At 38.8% G+C, this 19,228-nt stretch overlaps 1 protein-coding gene across 1 annotated transcript in view; it reads right to left on the bottom strand.

Annotated features, from left to right (window-relative positions):
- The window catches only part of CFAP47 (cilia and flagella associated protein 47), a 284,879-nt gene that overhangs the window by 180,383 nt on the left and 85,268 nt on the right, over positions 1–19,228 (bottom strand). The window contains exons 22-23 of the mRNA XM_058184444.1: positions 12,870–13,038; positions 3,124–3,224 (exon numbers count right to left, since the gene is read on the bottom strand). Coding sequence (XP_058040427.1) covers positions 3,124–3,224; positions 12,870–13,038 — 270 coding nt within the window. The remainder of the gene's footprint in view (positions 1–3,123; positions 3,225–12,869; positions 13,039–19,228) is intronic.

Genomic DNA, 19,228 nt, shown 5'->3' with positions numbered 1-19,228 from the left:
TTCGGCCACTATTGAATAGGTATTTTAAATTGATATTTTAACTTTGTATATTTATTGTTCTTATCTTGGCTGTACACCGCCCTGAGTCCTTCGGGAGAAGGGCGGTATAAAAATTTAAATAAATAAATAAATAAATAAATTCACAATCTCAGAAAATTAGAATATTGTGAAAAGGTTCAATATTCTAGGCTCAAAGTGTCCCATTCTAATCAGCTAATTAAGCCATAACACCTGCAAAGGGTTCCTGAGCCTTTAAATGGTCTCCCAGTCTGGTTCAGTGGGAATCACAATCATGGGAAAGACTGCTGACTTGACAGTTGTGCAGAAAACCATCATTGACACCTTCCATAAGGATGGAAAGCCTCAAAAGGTAATTGCAAAAGAAGTTGGATGTTCCCAAAGTGCTGTATCAAAGCACATTAATAGAAAGTCATGTGGAAGGGAAAAGTGTGGAAGAAAAAGATGCACAAGCAGCAAGGATGATCGCAGCTTGGAGAGGATTGTCAGGAAAAGGCCATTCAAAAGTGTTGGGGATTTTCACAAGGAGTGGATTGAGGCTGGAGTCAGTGCATCAAGAGCTACCACACACAGATGGATCCTGGACATGGGCTTCAAATGTCGTACTCCTCTTGTCAAGCCGCTCCTGAACAACAAACAATGTCAGAAATGTCTTACTTGGGTTAAAGAAAAAAAAACCTGATCTGTTGCTCAGTGGTCCAAAGCTCTCTTTTCTGATGAGAGCAACTTTTGCATCTCATTTGGAAACCAAGGACCCAGAGTCTGGAGGAAGAATGGAGAGGCACACACTGCAAGATGCTTGAAGTCCAATGTGAAGTTTCCACAGTCTGTGTTGATTTGAGGAGCCATGTCATCTGCTGGTGTTGGTCCACTGTGCTTCATTAAGTCCAGGGTCAATGCAGCCATCTACCAGGAGATCTTGGAGAACTTCGTGCTTCCTTCTGCAGACGAGCTTTATGGGGATGCTGACTTCATTTTCCAGCAAGATTTGGCACCTGCCCACTCTGCCAAAAGTACCAAAACCTGGTTCAATGCCCATGGGATTACTGTGCTTGATTGGCCAGCAAACTCGCCTGACCTGAACCCCATAGAGAATCTATGGGGCATTGCCAAGAGAAAGATGAGAAACATGAGACCGAACAATGCAGAAGAGCTGAAGGCCGCTACTGAAGCATCCTGGTCTTCCATAACACCTCAGCAGTGCCACAGGCTGATAGCATCCATGCCACGCCGCATTGAGGCAGTAATTAATGCAAAAGGGGCTGAAACCAAGTAATGAGTATATATGCATGCTTATACTTTTCAGAGGTCCAATATTGTTCTATGTACAGTCCTTGTTTTATTGATTTCATGTAATATTCTAATTTTCTGAGATTGTGAATTTGGGGTATTCATGAGCTGTCAGTCATAATTATCAAAATTATGACAAATCAAGGCGTGAACTATCTCACTTTGCATGTAATGAGTCTATCTCATATATTAGTTTCACATTTTAAGTTGCATTACTGAAATAACTGAACTTTTGCACGATATTCTAATTTTTTGAGTTTCACCTGTATATGAAAGAAAGAAAATGTTCTCTTTTTTCCCATCCTTCTTTATTGTGAGCAATATTATACCAAATTCTCTATGGTTACTTTGTTACAGTATATCTAACTCCCATCTTTGAAAGAAACTATTTATGTCTAGTTGTGAATTCTTTACAGGACTTTATTAAAAATGCAAACAATGTCCAACTTAAAGATAAATCCCTCTGGGGAAAAAATGTTCTTTAACCTATAAATTCAAATTGAAAACTTTGATAAAAACTTTGATAAAATAACATTTTAAATTTACCTAAAGAGGCAATCCAGACACAAGCAACTGTAACAAAGCCAAGCTCCCAACTGGGTAGATTGGAAGGGCAAGTATTTTGGTTTGGAAGCTGCAGGTTTGTTGGAGAAGGCTGAAGGAGATATTGGCTTCTACAGATTTGGAGTTAACAGAATCGATGAGTGGACTGAACTTTCTTAAGAAGACTGATGGTGTTTGGGAAATGGACTTACTAGATCTAACTAGAAAACAATTTCAGCTGGACGTTTTAGAGAAAATGGATCTACAACAGAGGTTTATGATTTAGGAGGAAAAGACACAATTGTTGGGAAAGTTCTCAACTAAAATCTTAAGGAAAAGTTTTATTATTAAGACTCAAACAAGGATATTTGATCTCAGACGGATCAGAAATAATGACTGCAGTGATTTATGGTAGATAAGAAGCTGTTGTAGACTTGCTGTTGTAGACTTTAACTACAAGTTAAATACAATAATAGATTGTTAACAGATGACTCTGAAGTTTAATTTTGTTGTCAGTTCACCTGTTAACTACTTTGCCTTTTTTTAACCGTTAGTCTTTTTTAGTGCACATTTTTTCTTTCTTATCTAATATTTTGTCTATCGTTTGTTTTTATAACATTTCTTTCTCCATCTCCCTCTCCCCCACTCCTTCTTGAGTTTGTATTTTACCTTAATTTTCTGAATAAAATAAAAAATTAATCAAAGAAGAAAAACCAGATATAAATGCAATAAATACACATTTTTCTTGGGGAAAAATGACCACTATTCAGTATTATTTCGAATAATCCTAAACTGTGCTTAATAGGAAAAAGAGAGAGAAGAGGGTATTGTTCTCCTATGTATGGCCACACTAGAGGACTGAACATCAATGCATGGCCTAAGGCTTATAAATTTAACAACTTAGCTTTATGTTTCAGTGAGGTATTTCAGTTTAAATTTTAAATCTGCAGGTAGATTTTTTTTGGTTGTTAATCCTGTAGTCTATATTCTATAACATATATTTGATTTATTTTAGATGTAAGGAAGTATTATAATTTTCAGTGTATATATGCATCTTGTATGTTTGTTTGTGGTATGTTTTTATTCTGCCATCATACAGGAAACAAAAGCAGAAATAGAATCTAAAAAAATATATGCAGAAATAATGTGAGGAAAAATATATTACCAGCATTTGAGTTATTACTTCTTGGTTGAAAAACACTACATAAACAGAACTATAGAACAGTGTGGCACAATTAGAAGCCTCCACACATCCCTATAATATGTACCAACCTTTATATTACTGCTGTCACTTATAACACCCATGTTGATACATTTTATACTATGTTGAAAGGTGAGCTCTGAAGGATAAATATGCAGTGGTGGCTGTAACACTGTAGAAAGAAACATACAACTATTTTAACTTCAAGGGGATAGACTTATTCAATTACACATGGATCAAACCTGGATGAAATCAGTAATCTGACTAGAATTGGAAAATCTTCAAATCAAACAAGACTCACATGAAGAATCCAGATTTCAAAAATGTGGTTTATTTGAAATGGCACACCCAGTGTATGAACAAAACTGGATATATATTTCCCCAGCTTACTATATAGAAAAAACTTCGGGGTACCATGATGGGGAGATGGAATTGAAGATCTATTCAAACCTGGTTCAAGATAATTTACTTAGCAAACTAAATCAATAAATAGGCACAAAATTAAGTTAGGACCCAAGATAGAAAAATCTCCTAAGATTAAGTTGTCTCCTAGACAAATAATAACAAAAGCAACAGTAGTTGTTGTTGTGTGACATCCAGAATCATCTGATGGAAAGCAACCACCTTATTCTGGCTAATTAAAAAGACTAGAGATAGCATTATTTGATTGCATAATTACAGATTTTCATAACCATGATTTTGGGCCTGGAGCTGAAGCTGAGCACAGCAAAATTAACATGGAAACTACTTATGCAATAATTTAAAGTGGGCGTTCTTGATGTGAGGTCTAGGAAGAGATTTTAGGAGGATGAATGGAAAAAATTAAAACTTAATTTTCACCAACTTATAACTGAAATTTAGTTTTTCAATCAATAATGTATGTAGACAAGAAAGTAATTTATGACATCTAGATTCCAAAATTATTTGCTAACTTGTAAATCTCAATATCTAAAATTATTACTTCCCAACAAAGGGTAATTTCTTGTTATTGATTTATGGATTAATAAGCATATATATTTGTCATGCCCCAACATATAATCTTTATGTACTGTTGTTGCTTTCTAGCCCCATCTAGTGTCCAGAGGAACAAATACCAATTATATTGCTTTGAAGCTGACTCAACCCCTTTATCTATCAGCCAGCACGCTCAAAACAAGTGCATGCTGGGAAGCCAGACTCCATTTTCCTTTAGATTTGGAAAAAGCAGAAGCACAAAGAAGAATCCATCTTAATCTCTGGCACATATTCAACCAAGGACAAAGCCACAGATCACACACAGAGCATCACTGGTGAGATTTAGATTATTTGTATTTATTAATTGTTATGTTCAGCAGTAACTCAATACTGCCTACCTTGTATTTGGTTCTCATTGTATATATTCCTATTTCCCCCAGTTCCATCATATCCTGTTCTTTCAATAAAGCATCCAGAGAACGCACATGGTCTGTTTTATTGGAAGATAGGTGGGATTAGCTGCATGTTGAGCTGCACACAGACTAACGTGTAGTGAGGACAGAACAATATTACTATATATATGTTCTACCCTTATATATATATTAATACAACTGTGTTTGAGCATAATTGGTTTCCTTTGTAATACAATCTATACTTATGTATTTTATTTTATGCATTTAAATACATATTTCTAAGAAAGTTCTTAAGATTCTCAAAACCATAAAAATAAATCACAATTTAAAGCATCCATGTCTATTTTTGTTGTAAAAAACACATCATAAATTCTCCAAAAAGAAGGCCATTAAATTTATAACTCATACTCCTGATAATGTCACTGTGTCCATTTCATCTTTGAAGTCAAAATATTTTTGGTACAGGCTAAAATGTTTGTCTACTTCGTTACATATAGTACACTGATTTGCTCTAAAAATGAAGCTACAAAATCCTGTGTATTTCAGGAGCAGGTAGGGGTGGCAACGGCTGGCTCAGGAAAATGGTCAATGCCTCATTGTGGGAAAGGATGGTCTCTCTGACCTGAAAGAGGCAGTGGTATACTCCATCATGAAGAAGACACTCTCTGGATTCAGACATACTAGACAACTATCATCCACTGTCCAATCACTTACAAACCAGACTGCAGTTTATCTGGATTCTTTTCATCCAGAATTCAGAAACCATACTGGTTATAGCATTGGGTGAGATCCTGGATGACAATATGAATGTGTATCTCTTTATCTTTTTAGGTCTCTCAGCAATGTTTGATTTCATTATATCTCTATGGGGTACTATGGAGTTTGATTCTGCTCAGTAGTGGGATTCAAATAATTTAACAACTGATTCTCTGCCCTAATGGCAAGCTGGGTGGTCATGTGACTGGGTGGGCATGGCCAACTTAATTGGTCTTACCCTTAGGAAATTTCTCCTTAGTCCAATTCACAATCAAATAGCACAATAAACTAGCATTGTTCCAATATTACTCACGAGACCATCTGCTAAAAATTAAGCAATGTTTCTTTAAGGAGCAACTTTCTGTGATCTCACCCCCTCCCCATCTTTACAAACACAGAGGAGATTCTAGCACAGGAAGAAGAAATTTCCCTGGAGCCATGGATTACCAAAAAAACCAAACGGCGGAAGCAGAGAAGGAGAGGTAAACAGGTGAGGATTCTAATCAACCTAAGAAATAATAGAAATAAAACTCCTCTGCCTTCAATTTTCTTAACCAATGTACGTTCACTTGCTAATAAGATGGATGAAATACTCCTCTTAAACAGATACAATTCTGATTTTCACAATTCACCAATCCTACGCTTCTCTGAAACCTGGTTAAATGAATCAATTGAAGATAGCAGCCTGCATATCCCAGGGTTTCAGATTCAATGATTAGACAGAATTACAGAAACATCTGGTAAAAAGAAGGGAGGAGGCTTATGCTTATATATTATCAACAGCTGGTGTCAGGATTTAACTAGAATATACAAATTCTGTGACAAAAGCCTAGAGACATTAATTATCAACTGCAAACTATACTATTCGCCTTGTGAATTTTCCTCATTTCTTCTAATTGCTGTTTATGTCCCACCACAAGCCTGTGTAAACAAGGCATTACGAACTCTAGCTGACCAAATTATGGAGGCTGAAGCCAAATACCCCGATTCACTGGCCATTATTTTGGGAGATCTAAACAAGGCAAACTTAAGGAAAGAGCTACCAAAATACTTTCAGCATGTCAATTGTCCCACTAGAGGCAAAAATACTTTAGACCATTGCTACACAACACTGAAAGATGCTTATCGGTCTTTACCACGAGCAGTTGTAGGACACTCTGATCATTGCATGATTCACCTAGTACCTGCTTACAGGCAAAGACTTAAAACCACAAAACTGACAATTAAATCAATGACGACCTGGACTGAGGAGGCAAAATTAAAGCTGTAGGCTTGCTTTGACTGCACTGATTAGAATATTTTTGAAGAGACCTCTGCAGACCTGGATGAATTCACAGATACTGTAACATCATATGTCAGCTTCTGTGAAGACCTATGTGTACCTACAAGGAACTTGCGAATATACAGTAACAACAAACCTTGGTTCATAGCTAAACTTAAGCAGCTACATCATTCCAAAGAGGAAGCCTACAGAAAAAATGATAAAATGCTGTACAATCAAGCCAGAAATGTATTGACAAGGGAGATCAGAGTAGCAAAAAGAAACTACTCTGAAAAGCTAAAGAATCAGTTCTCAACAAATGAACCAGCAAACATGTGCAAAACTCTTAAAAGTATCACTGGCTACGGCAAACCTCCTTCCCAGGTTGAAGGAAATCAACAACTGGCAGATGACCTGCATGAGTTTTACTGCAGGTTTGAAAGGAAGCTACATCCACCTATCTCCACAACCCCCATCTCAGACATACCAACAACAGCCAAGCTTCCTACAACTGACCCCATCTCACTGTGTTCACAACCCCTAGTGATCACAGAAAAGGAAGTGCAAGACCTATTTCACAGACAAAAGCCAGGAAAAGCTCCAGGCCCAGACAAGAAAACTCCTTCTTGCTTAAAAGTCTGTGCTGACCAATTGGCCCCCATCTTCACCCATATCTTCAATAAATCACTAGAGATGTGCTATGTTCCTTCTTGCTTCAAACGCTCTACTATCATCCCAGTGCCGAAGAAGCCCACCTTCAAGGAACTGAATGACTACAGACCAGTTGCTCTAACATCTGTAGTCATGAAAACCTTTGAAAGGCTAGTGCTGTCCCACTTGAAAACCATCATGGATCCGCTGTTAGACCCCTTGCAATTTGCATACTGAGCAAATAGATCAACAGATGATGCTGTTAATATGGCTCTGCACTACATCCTACAACATCTTGAATCTCCAAAGACCTATGCAAGGGTCCTCTTTGTAGACTTTAGCTCATCATTCAACATCATCATTCCAGACACTCTTCTATCTAAGCTAAACCAGCTACAGGTACTTGAACAGACTTGTAAGTGGATCACAAGCTTCCTAACAAACAGGAAGCAGCAGGTAAAGCTAAGCAGAATCACATCAGAAACCTGTACAAGATCTAAAATGGACAGGTAATATCAAAAACGTCATCAAAAAAGGACAACAAAGAATGTTCTTTCTGCGCCAACTTAGAAAGCTCAAACTGCCCAAGGAGCTGCTGATCCAGTTCTACAGAGGAATTATTGAGTCTGTCATCTGCACATCTATAACTGTCTGGTTTGGTTTTGCAACCCAACAAGACAGACACAGACTTCAGAGGATAAGTAGAACTGCAGAAAAAAATAACTGCTACCAGTCTGCCTTCCATTGAGGACCTGTATACTGCATGAATCAAAAAGAGGGCTGTGAAAATACTTATAGATACCTCACATCCTGGACATAAACTGTTTCAACTCCTACCCTCAAAACGACGCTATAGAACACTGCACACCAGAACAACTAGACACAAGAACAGTTTTTTCCCAAACGCCATCACTCTGCTAAACAAATAATTCCCTCAACACTGTCAAACTATTTACTAAATCTGCACTACTATGAATCTTCTCATCGTTCCCATCACCAATCTCCTCCACTTATGACTGTAACTTTGTTGCTTGTATCCTTAAGATTTATACTGTAATTGATTGTTTCCTGATTGCTTAATTGTAGCCCATGACTATCATTAAGTGTTGTATCATTAAGTGTTAAATTTGTACCCTATGACGATCATTAAGTGTTGTACCTTGATGAAGGTATCTTTTCTTTTATGTACACTGAGAGCATATGCACCAAGACAAATTCCTTGTGTGTCCATACTTGGCCAATAAAAAATTCTATTCTATATTTAAAATAGAATAGAATAGAATAGAATAGAATAGAATAGAATAGAATAGAATAGAATAGAATAGAATAGAATAGAATAACATAACAGAGTTGGAAGGAACATTGGAGGTCTTCTAGTCCAACTCCTGCTTAGGCAGTGTTAGAAGAAAAAGATCGGGCTTGCTTTCTAACCAGAAGATCACTTGGCAAAGAAGGTGGGGGGTGGGGAACGAGATGCTGTTGCTTTAAATTGAAAAAAAGCAGCTGCTCGGAAGGAAGCAGAAGCTTTTAATTGCAGAAGCGAAGTGACATTCAGCAGTTCGGTTCTGGGTCAGCTGAACAACCAACTGGATAAGAGGAAGGATTCTTATATTGTTCTATGTTTTTGAAGTTTTGGGATTTATGCAATATGGGCTTTGTGTTTCTAAAAGAGTTTGGGCAATTCCTATTGTGGCTAAGATTTTGAAATATCCTGTCTTGAATGGGTTTTCTATTTGTTTGCCTGCTTGTGAATAGAGCCGAAAGTCTGGCTTCAACTTTCAATAGGCTCATTATCTCTAAAAACTGGTAGCTGTTTTCTTGCTACAAAGTTTCCCTTAGGCTGCTAGCCGGAATGTGGAATGAGCCTCAGATAGGCTTCTTTATTAGCAGCTTGGGTTTTTTTGCTTTTCTGAGAGCCTTTCCTTATGACTATTATTTTATTTGGGGAAATGAAGGGGGGTTGATTCCTTCCCACAGCTGGAAATCTTACACCACTTCAGGCAAATGATTATCCAATCTCTTCTTTAAAACCTCCAGTGTTGGAGCATTTACAACTTGTGGAGATAAGTTGTTCCACTGATTAATTGTTCTGTCAGGAAATTTGAGGGGCTTCTACAAAAATGAGGGGGTCAATCAGGGGTGAAATCAAAAAAATTTCCCTACCGGTTCTATGGCCGTGGCTTAATTGGTGGGTGTGGCTGGGTGATCAGATGACTGGGTGGGTGTGGCCAATAACAATAAATAATAAAAAATAAACAAAGTATAAAAAACAATAAGAGGTAACAAAAATCAACTTTCACACTTTACACACACACAACACAACACAACTGACTCACACACAATGTAAAAGCAGCTGCACTTCACACTTCACACACTTTACACAGCCACAAAAAGCTCAAAAACCAACTTTCACACTTTACACACACATAACACAACACAACTGACACACACACACACACACAAAATGCCACATACAGCTTTGTGAGATTTTGTGTGTTTGTGTAGTTAGAGTGAAACACTACAGAAACACATCAAATCTCAGAAAACTGCACAAATATTTTATTTTATTATTTATATTTTTTAGATCAGGAGTCTCCAGCCTTAGTAACTTTAAGGTTTGTGGACTTCAATTCCCAGAGTTCCTCAGCCAGCAGAGCAGGCAGATTAGTTGCTCACTGAGGAAATAGATTAGCTAGCAACTCCCTGCTGAAACTGCTCCTTTCGGGCTGGGAAAGCCATGCGTTAGATCAGTAATTAGGTAAGTGCCTTAGAATCTCTTAAAAGGTTTTTTCTTTTCTTTAAAAACATGTTTGTTAAGGTTTTGCTGATGAGGAACTCAGGTGAGATCACCAGAGGAGCCTTTTAAAACTTTTTTTTAAAAGAGTTTAAAGGCTCTGCTGATCTCAGCTGAGCAGCGGGAGCATCAAAGGCTTTTTTTTTACTTTTAAAGGCATGATTTCGGCTGAAGAAAAACTCCTTTTAAAAGTTTTTTTAAAAAAACCTCTGCTAATGGTGCGGCTCAGCAGAGACAGGGGGTGGGGCCAGGGATTTTTGCCACCGGTTCTCCGAACCAGCAGCCGCCATGGTTACCAGATCGGGTGAGGCGGTCCGAACAGGGAGCATTTCACCCCTGGGGTCAATCTATTTTCCAAAGCACCAAAAACCACAACAAGAAACAATGGATAGAAACTAACCAAAGAGAGAAGCAACCTAGGACAAAGAAGAAATTTCCTAATGGTAAGACCAATCAACCAATGGAATAGCTGCTTTTGGGTAATAATGCCCACCATCTAGACCCTTAGTGGCGAACCTATGGCACATGTGCCAGAGGTGGCACACAGAGCCCTCTCTGCTGGCATGCGTGCCATAACCCCAGGTCAGATTGCTGTGGCATTTCTTTCGTGAGCTTCTGTTTCCCTGTTAACGACGAAACAGAAGCTCACAAAAGAAATCTCTTGCCAGGTTGCAGGTGTTGGGATGCTCCACCTCCTGCCATCCAGCTGATCTTCGGGTCTCTGTTGCACATGCCCACATTCTCACATATCCATGCATGCGCATATTTGTGCATGTCCATGCATGCATATGTTCACACATCTACGCATGCAAACTTTTGTGTGCGCCGCACCATTCAGTTTGGGCATGTGCACACACGGAGTTTGGGCACTCGGTGTCTAACAGGTTCACCATCACTGCTCTAGACCATCCCCTCACCTTCATTTGTGAACTTCAGGAAGGCTGGGAAAACAAGGTGTTGGGGGGGTTCGATAATTGGTCACGGCATGTCTATATCATTATCAGTTTTATTGTATTATGGAAGATGTGATCTCCATAACTACTATTTATGTTACTTGGTTTATTGATTTATGTCATTTTATTATACTATACATAATCATAGGTCCTTGTGAAATGTAGCAGCATATGATATAGAAAATAAAAGGATCTGAGTAGATCTCTCAGTAATACTGTGGCTCTGTGGGCCTCTGTGAGCCTCTGTGGCTCAGACTGCTAAAACAGTCTGTTATTAACAGCAGCTGCCTGCAATTACTGCAGGTTCTAGTCCCACCAGGCCCAAGGTTGACTCAGCCTTCCATCCTTTATAAGGTAGGTAAAATGAGGACCCAGATTGTTGGGGGCAATAAGTTGACTTTGTATATAAATATACAAATAGGATGAAGACTATTGCTAACATAGTGTAAGCCGCCCTGAGTCTTCGGAGAAGGGTGGGATATAAATGCAAATTTAAAAAAAATACACCTGTTAGGGTGATAAAGGTAGAACCACTATAAGTAGGTATCTCCTTCTCTAAGCTCCTTGAGAGTATTGACTATGTTATGTTCTTTGAAATGTATAACATATTCAATGACCACTTAAAAGATCCATAAATATCAACTAGGTCACACTTCTCTTGTTTTTGTCTCTCAGTTCAGATTATTCATCTGGTAATCAAGAATATCTCAAGTCTGAATATAGACAGAAAGTAGTAGTAGTAGTAGTAGTAATAATAATAATAATAATAATAATAATAATAATAATAATAATAATAATAATAATAATAATAATAATAATAATAATAATAATACTATCAGAGTTGGAAGGGACCTTGGAGGTCTTCTAGTCCAACCCCCTGCCCAGGCAGGCAACCGGATATCTAGTATCTAGATAATAGAGAAATTTTCACTCATGCCCTGGTTATCTCCTGTCTCAACTACTGCAATGAGCTCCATATGGGGCTGCCCTTGAAAAGTATTGAGAAGCTTCAGCTGGTACAGAATGTAGCCACAGGAGCAATTCTAGATGCTCCCAAAAGGGTGCACGTAACACTTTTGTTTTGAGAACTACATTGGATAGCTTGATTCCAGGTCCAATTCAAGATATTGAATAATTCCCTCAATACTGTCAAACTATTTACTAAATCTACACTACTATTAATCTTCTCATCGTTTTCATCACCAATCTCTTTCCACTTATGACTGTATGACTGTAACTTTTTGTTGCTATCATTAAGGGTTAAATTGCAACCTATGACCATCATTTGTGTGGTAAATGTTGTACCTTTGATGTATTTTTTTCTTTTTTCTTTTTCTTTTATGTACACTGAGAACATATGCACCAAAACAAATTCCTTGTGTGTCCAATCACACTTGGCCAATAAAATTCTATTCTATTCTATTCTATTCTATTCTATTCTATTCTATTCTATTCTATTCTATTCTATTCTATTCTATTCTATCTTCATCCCATTACATTTGCCCATCCCACCCAGTCAGGCAGAGAAAATATGTTGCAGATCCCATCAGTTAAAGAATTTTGACTGGTGAGGTCTAGGAAAAGAGTCTTCTCTGCCATCACCCTCTATCCTGTAGAATATTCTTCCCCTGCAGGTAAGGTACACCCGACTCTCCTGGCCATTTGAAAAGGAGTTAAAACAAGGCTCTGCGGCCTCATGTGGGAAACCAAAAGGAGCACACAGCTATGGAGATGAATGGCGCCCTGGTAGCCCTCTCTTCACCTTTTTAACTAATTTTTACAGGGTTCAATCATCCTTGCCCCTTTTTAAATTCTATTTTTCATTTAATTTTTAAAAAATTCTTATATACTATTTTTATATTTTATTGTACACCACCAGCCACTCTCTAAAGGAGATGGGCAATTCAAAAATGTGAATAAATTCCTTATTAGACAACTGTTCTTGTCACCTGATTTGTCCATTTTATCACAATGAAAAATTATTAAAGGATGTTCTATATATACACATCTATATTTACCTCTGAGGCTTACATACCAGTTGCTTGAACTTTGCATTCTTGAGTAGGTATAGTCAATGACTGAGGTTGAGGAACAACCATATGCTTTGCTGAACTAGCTGGACTTAACTTTTTTGAGGCATTTGTGGAACACAGAGCTTCATCAGCATTAATTTTTATTGGAAGAGTAAAATCATAGGCTGCCACCTAAAGAATGAATATCAAGTTATAATTTTCTCAATGCTAGCAATATAAATGTTTGAATATCAGAAACCAGCAAACCTTGTATTCTGGCAGTAGTCAATTCATATTCTCAAAACACTGAGAAAGAAAAGTCATTTCATAAAGAAATGAAATTAAGATTAAAAAGATTGTAAATGTAAATATAGTTCTAAAATTTAGGAAAAAACTATTGTTTAGCCTTTATTCTTCCAAATAATCAAAGAACTTCTTGCAACCTGACCTGACCTATAGGAGATTTTAAGAGGAAGTATTATGAAAATTATCTCAAAAGCAAATGAATAGTATAAAAGATTATGCACATCATAAATTGTCATTCCACACAATGAAGGATGTTAAAATTAATAGCACTTTAAATAGGATTTGGAAGTTTATCAGCAGGTATTGCAACCAAACTAGATCCACTGGGACTGCCCTATTCTCCCCAAAGTGTTAGCTTTCAAACAATATTTGAGGCCAGCCCTCAGAAAATATTTATCACTGTTGCATTTCTAGAACTTTGGGCTTTATTCTTTTTAAGAACTTGATTTTGTAAAGTTGTATACTTTTGAATCTGAAATAACAGTTCAAGGTTGAATCTCAGTAGAGGAAAGAAGACAATTAAATGCAGCTGAAACACTGTACTCCTCACCTCTGCTTTTCTAACAGTAGCATCTGATTCAGTTTATTGAAAATGTAAACGTGCTCTTGTATCAAAGGACAACCTTTCTGCATTCAGTTTCAATTTGTTTATTGTCATACATCTATCCCAGTTTTTCAGAAGCAAGTTACAAATAGCAATAGCAGGGCCAATAGAGTTAAAGAAATATAGGTTAAATATCAGTGGTATTGTGGTGTTATGTTGTACTAATTATTTGTTCTGTATTGTATTTATTTGTGCACTGATGATACCAAACCTATAGCTTCGGACAATTTATCTTTATATACATGGATATACATCCTAATATAGTAGATATAACATTTTCTTACTAGAGGTTGAAAATGCAGTTCCAAAGTCAATTTTCTTAGAATTGTTTCCCCCAAAAAACAAAATGGAGTAAAACCAATTCAGAGCAATTGTAGAACTGAGATAATGAAAAAAGAAATCTGGCTTAGCAAAATGTCAAAAGTTACTATATGAGAAAAAACACTCTATTTATCCTTAGTGATAATTTGCAGACAAATTAAAACAGACTCATTTATTTATTTATTTATTTTATTTTATTTATATACCACCCTTCTCCCGAAGAACTCAGGGCGGTTTACAGCCAGGGTAAAAGCACAACTCAGAAAAGTTAAAAAACATGTAAAAACTACTTAAATTAAAGGCTGAAGGAATATAAGACTATAATAAAACTCCAATAAAACTTCATTAAGCCAGCCCTGAAAGCCAGCCACGATGAAATAGAAAAGTCTTTAGCTCGCGGCAGAAGGTCCGGAGGTCAGGAAGTTGACGTATCCTCGGAGACAGCTCATTCCAGAGGGCAGGAGCCCCCACAGAGAAGGCTTTCCCCCTGGGGGTCGCCAGTCTAGATTGTTTGACCGACGGCACCCTGAGGAGACCCTGTCTATGGGAGAGACATATATAATTAAATTTAAAAGAATAGTAAATCTCTCTCTCCCCCCCCTCCTTCTCTCCCTCCCTCCCTCCCTCTCTCTCTCTCATGTCATACAGAGCAGATCGAAGGCTCTTCATTTCAGATCTTGCTCAATGTAACCATCACACAAAATCGTGATAGTTCTTGGTCATCACCATCCCACCACTAGCTACTTTCCTTCTGATATTAACTATCATCCCCTGATATTAACAATCATCCCCTGATTGCATGCCTAACCAGGAGAGCAATAGTGTCAGGAAGCAGTGAAGGACTGCATTATTCTAATTAGCTAGCAACTAACCAATTAATGTAATTAATAATTCACAGATTTGCTTATTTTACTCATGATGAAAATTGGTGCTTCAGATCACCACCACCATAGCCTAAATTCATCTTCCTGAGGATCATTAGAATGAGGTGTTAAGAAAAAAGGTGACAGCAGGGCGAGAGGTGAAGTGACATCACACCTCAAGTTATCAGTCTACTTCAGCTTTTATCAATACCTTGAGAATTGTTACTACTGGCAAAATAAAATCAAATGGATTAGTGCTATTTCTATCATCCTAGAAAAATCAGTTCTCATTTAGGAATATACATCAGAGTGCTAAAAAGAAGGGAGGGGGAACAAGACAACGTTCCTTAAGAATGAACAATGACTGACAAAATTAATAGATGATTGTCCTAAAAGGCTGCTGTTATAATTGATTCTAACTAAAAAAAAAAAGGCAAGAATACAATTATTTTCTAAGAAACCATAATTAATTCCACTATTCTGACAGATGAAATTTGATAACAGAGTTTACTGTGGGGTGAAGAGATGAGCTACTAATGTATGAAGACATATTCCGGACCTTCGGACCTTCCGCCGCGGGCTTAAAACATATTTATTTAATTGTGCAGGACTGAGCTAGGTTTTAAATTCATGGGTTTTAATTGGGTTTTATTTGTATATTTTAATTAACGGGCTTTCAAATAAGTTTCTTAATTGTTTTTATTCTGTATTTATATTTATATGTTTTTAAATGCCTGTGAACCGCCCTGAGTCCTTCGGGAGATAGGGCGGTATATAAATACGATTAATAAATAAATAAATAAATAAATATTATACAATAATTATCTCCTGAATAATGAGTTCTTAGGAATAATGAGTTCTTATACATATCCGCATTTTAAAAATAGTGGTAAGGCCATGTTCTTCGAGCAGCACTCCATGCTGTTGTCTGCATTGCCTTCCACTTTAATATAGATGGCAAGTGACCACATGGAAGGCCAAAGCAAAGATGGCAAGATACAATAAATGTGGACATGAAAAATGCCCAGTTGGACATAGATGGTACATTTGATTGCATAAAATGGCACGTTGACCCAAAAAGCGGAACCTGCACCTATGGAAAAACACTGGGATCATATGTATGATGATGTATACATGCATATATATGTATATATATATCGAATCAACAAAGATCTCCTCACACTTCACCTCAAACTCAGCAACAAGATCCACCCCGCACTTTGGGACAAATCCAAACAACTCGCCGTCTGAAGAGCTGAAACACAGACCACCCTCAAGACAGACACACACCAACAAACTCCAAAGACTACAAGAACCCCAGAACCAAACCCCTCCCCCCTCACAGCCACACATGAAACAAACAGTGCATAACATCTCAGATAGGATCCTCACCAAAGCCGAAACCGATGTCCTTTCCAAAGGATTCAACTTTGCAGTCACTTCCAAATACATCCCCACTGAAACCATTATATGTGGAGTTGAAATCAGCCTGACCAAAATCAACCCTGATGACGCTAACAGAATCAGACTCAAAATCACCAACATCCTTTGCACCAGCAAACCACCCAAAAGCAACTTACCCAAAGAGGAACAGACAGCACTACTTAACCTGAAAGAAGACACCAGCATAATAATCCTACCAGCAGACAAGGGCAACGCCACGGTGGTTATGAACACATCTGACTACCAAACCAAATTAACCAACCTACTCCAACATTCCACATACAAACCCCTAAAAACAGACCCCACCACCTACCTAGAAAAAACCACCAGATCCAAAATAAAAGCCTCCCCCATCAGCGAAGAAATCCAGCAAAGAATCATTCCCAGAGAGAAATCATCCAGATGCCCTAAGCTCTATGGTCTCCCCAAGATACACAAAGAAGGAATCCCACTTAGACCCATAGTCAGCTCCATAGGCTCACCTCTACAAAACCTAGCCAAATTTCTCACCAAACAACTACAGCCCTATGGCAGAATCCATCACCTCACACGTAAAAAACTCATTCCAGTTCATAGAGATCATAAAGAAACAAAACTTACAGCCCAGCGATCTATTTGTGAGCTTCGATGTCATATCCCTCTTCACCCAAGTGCCAATCAAAGAAGCCTTAACAGCCATCCAAAACAAATATAACCCCTCCAAGCACATCCTAGATCTGACCAATCACTGCGTATCCAACACATACTTCATCTATAATGGACAAAAATACAAACAAACAGAAGGAGCACCCATGGGATCACCCCCTCGCCTGTCATTGCAAACCTCTACATGGAACACTTTGAAACCCAAGCTCTAGAAAAATCTGACCACAAACTCTGGCTCAGATACGTAGACGACACCTTCATAATCTGGCCACATGGGAAAGAAAAACTGGACAACTTCCTCATACACCTCAACAGCCTACACCCCAAAATACAATTCACCATGGAAACAGAAGCTAACAACCAACTTCCCTTCCTGGATGTTTTAGTCTGCAGGAAATCCAATGGCTCCCTAGGACATACCAACTACCAGAAGAAAACACACACAAACCGCTATCTGCACACACTCTCACATCACTACCCAACACAAATCAACTCCGTAGCCAAGACACTCATCTCCAGAACAAAACGCTTAGCTGACGAACAACACCTAAAAACCGAACTACACACTCTCACTAACGTACTAACATCCAATGGATTCCAAAGAAATAAGATTACCAAACTAATCCATAAAGAAACCCCCACTAAAATCCAAGACATTGAACAAGAAAACGGCAAAGCCCTCCTCCCATATATAAAAGGTACCACAGACAGAATCAGCAAGATCCTCCACAAACACAACATCAAGACAGCATTCTGCACAAACCGAAAAATATCCACCATCCTAAGAAACCCCAAAGACAAAATTGAGTTAGAAAATCAAGGAGTATATGAAATTCCATGCACCATCTGCAGCACCACATACATCAGACAAACCAACAGAAGAATAAGTGCATGCACTGAAGAACATAAGAACTCAGTCAAAAAAGAGGAACCACCTTCTTCCCTGGTCCAACACCTTAAAGCCACAGGACATAAAATTGATTTTAAAAATACTCGTGTCCCACTCCCCACTCCGATGAACGCGTCAAGGAAGTCCGTGACAAACTTGGCAACGAAGCCTCTGCAGCTTGCCAAGTTTCTTTGAGGTTTATCAGGGCAGGCAGGAGTCCAAGTTGTGACTTCAGCGATAGGGTCCGGTATCAGCAAACTCAATAAGACTTTACTTGACTCAAGGTTGGAATGCCAAAAGCAGGTCCTTTATAGAGGCTGTGGGGTGTGGCTCCATGAGTCAGCATTTATCCAGGCCTGCCCCTTCCTTCCTTCTGCTGGTATCGGCTCTCAGATCTCTGGAAGTGAGGATCCTCCCACTTTGAATTGTCTTCAGCTGGATCTGCTGTCTGGGAAAGGAGTAGAAGGAGTAGGCCTGAGCAATTCCAATACCTGGCTGGCTTCCTGCTCTGATGGCTGAGCCAAAGGAACACACGCTGTATGAGTGAGATTTATTGGGCTACTCTTTTCACTCCTGGAATCGTCTCTGGGCATGGGGCCAGGGCGGGGGGCTGGAGGCATGACAGCCCATTCATCTTCATTATTAGACTCGGAGTCTGATAACAGACCCGGTTGGAGACGGGAGGGGCCCAGCTGAGGAGAGGAGGGAGGACGAGTCACAAGAACTATCGCCAAAACTGAACACTTTAACAACAGAATAATCAGAGAAGCCATAGAGATAGAAAAACGCCCACACAGCATGAATAAACAAGATGATACCTCCCACCTACCAGCCACTTGGAAACCCGCCCTTATCGACAAACGAGTCCCTAACGTGAAGAATGACACAAGACCCACACTCACGAGTGCCACACAGCATGTCACCACCACACATCCACGCGGAAAGCAAACTCAAACCCACACCGATGATGAAGCACGACCACGGACCATAAGCCAGACCGCAGCTGCATCATTAGCCATTTCAAACCCCTCCAATCCAGCTGACTGACACCCACCATGAAGATGTAGCACGACCACGAACGCAAAGCCAAACAACAGCAATGCAGCTCACCAACTCAAATCCCCCTGCATCTCAGACCAACCTGAGCACAACCAAACCCCCCCCAACAGAACACACCCCCAGCCAATCAGAGCACAGCCAACCCCACCATCCAATCAGAGCACAGCCAAACCCCCAACCAATCAGAACACACCTCCACCCAATCAGAACACAGCCAAGCTCCCAACCAATCAGTTCAAACCCCCACTAGCA

The sequence above is a fragment of the Ahaetulla prasina genome, chromosome 5 (assembly GCF_028640845.1).
Source record: "Ahaetulla prasina isolate Xishuangbanna chromosome 5, ASM2864084v1, whole genome shotgun sequence".
NCBI classification, from domain to species: Eukaryota; Metazoa; Chordata; class Lepidosauria; order Squamata; family Colubridae; genus Ahaetulla; species Ahaetulla prasina.
Note: the sequence above shows the minus strand (reverse complement) of the source record. Positions and strands in the feature narration are given on the sequence as shown.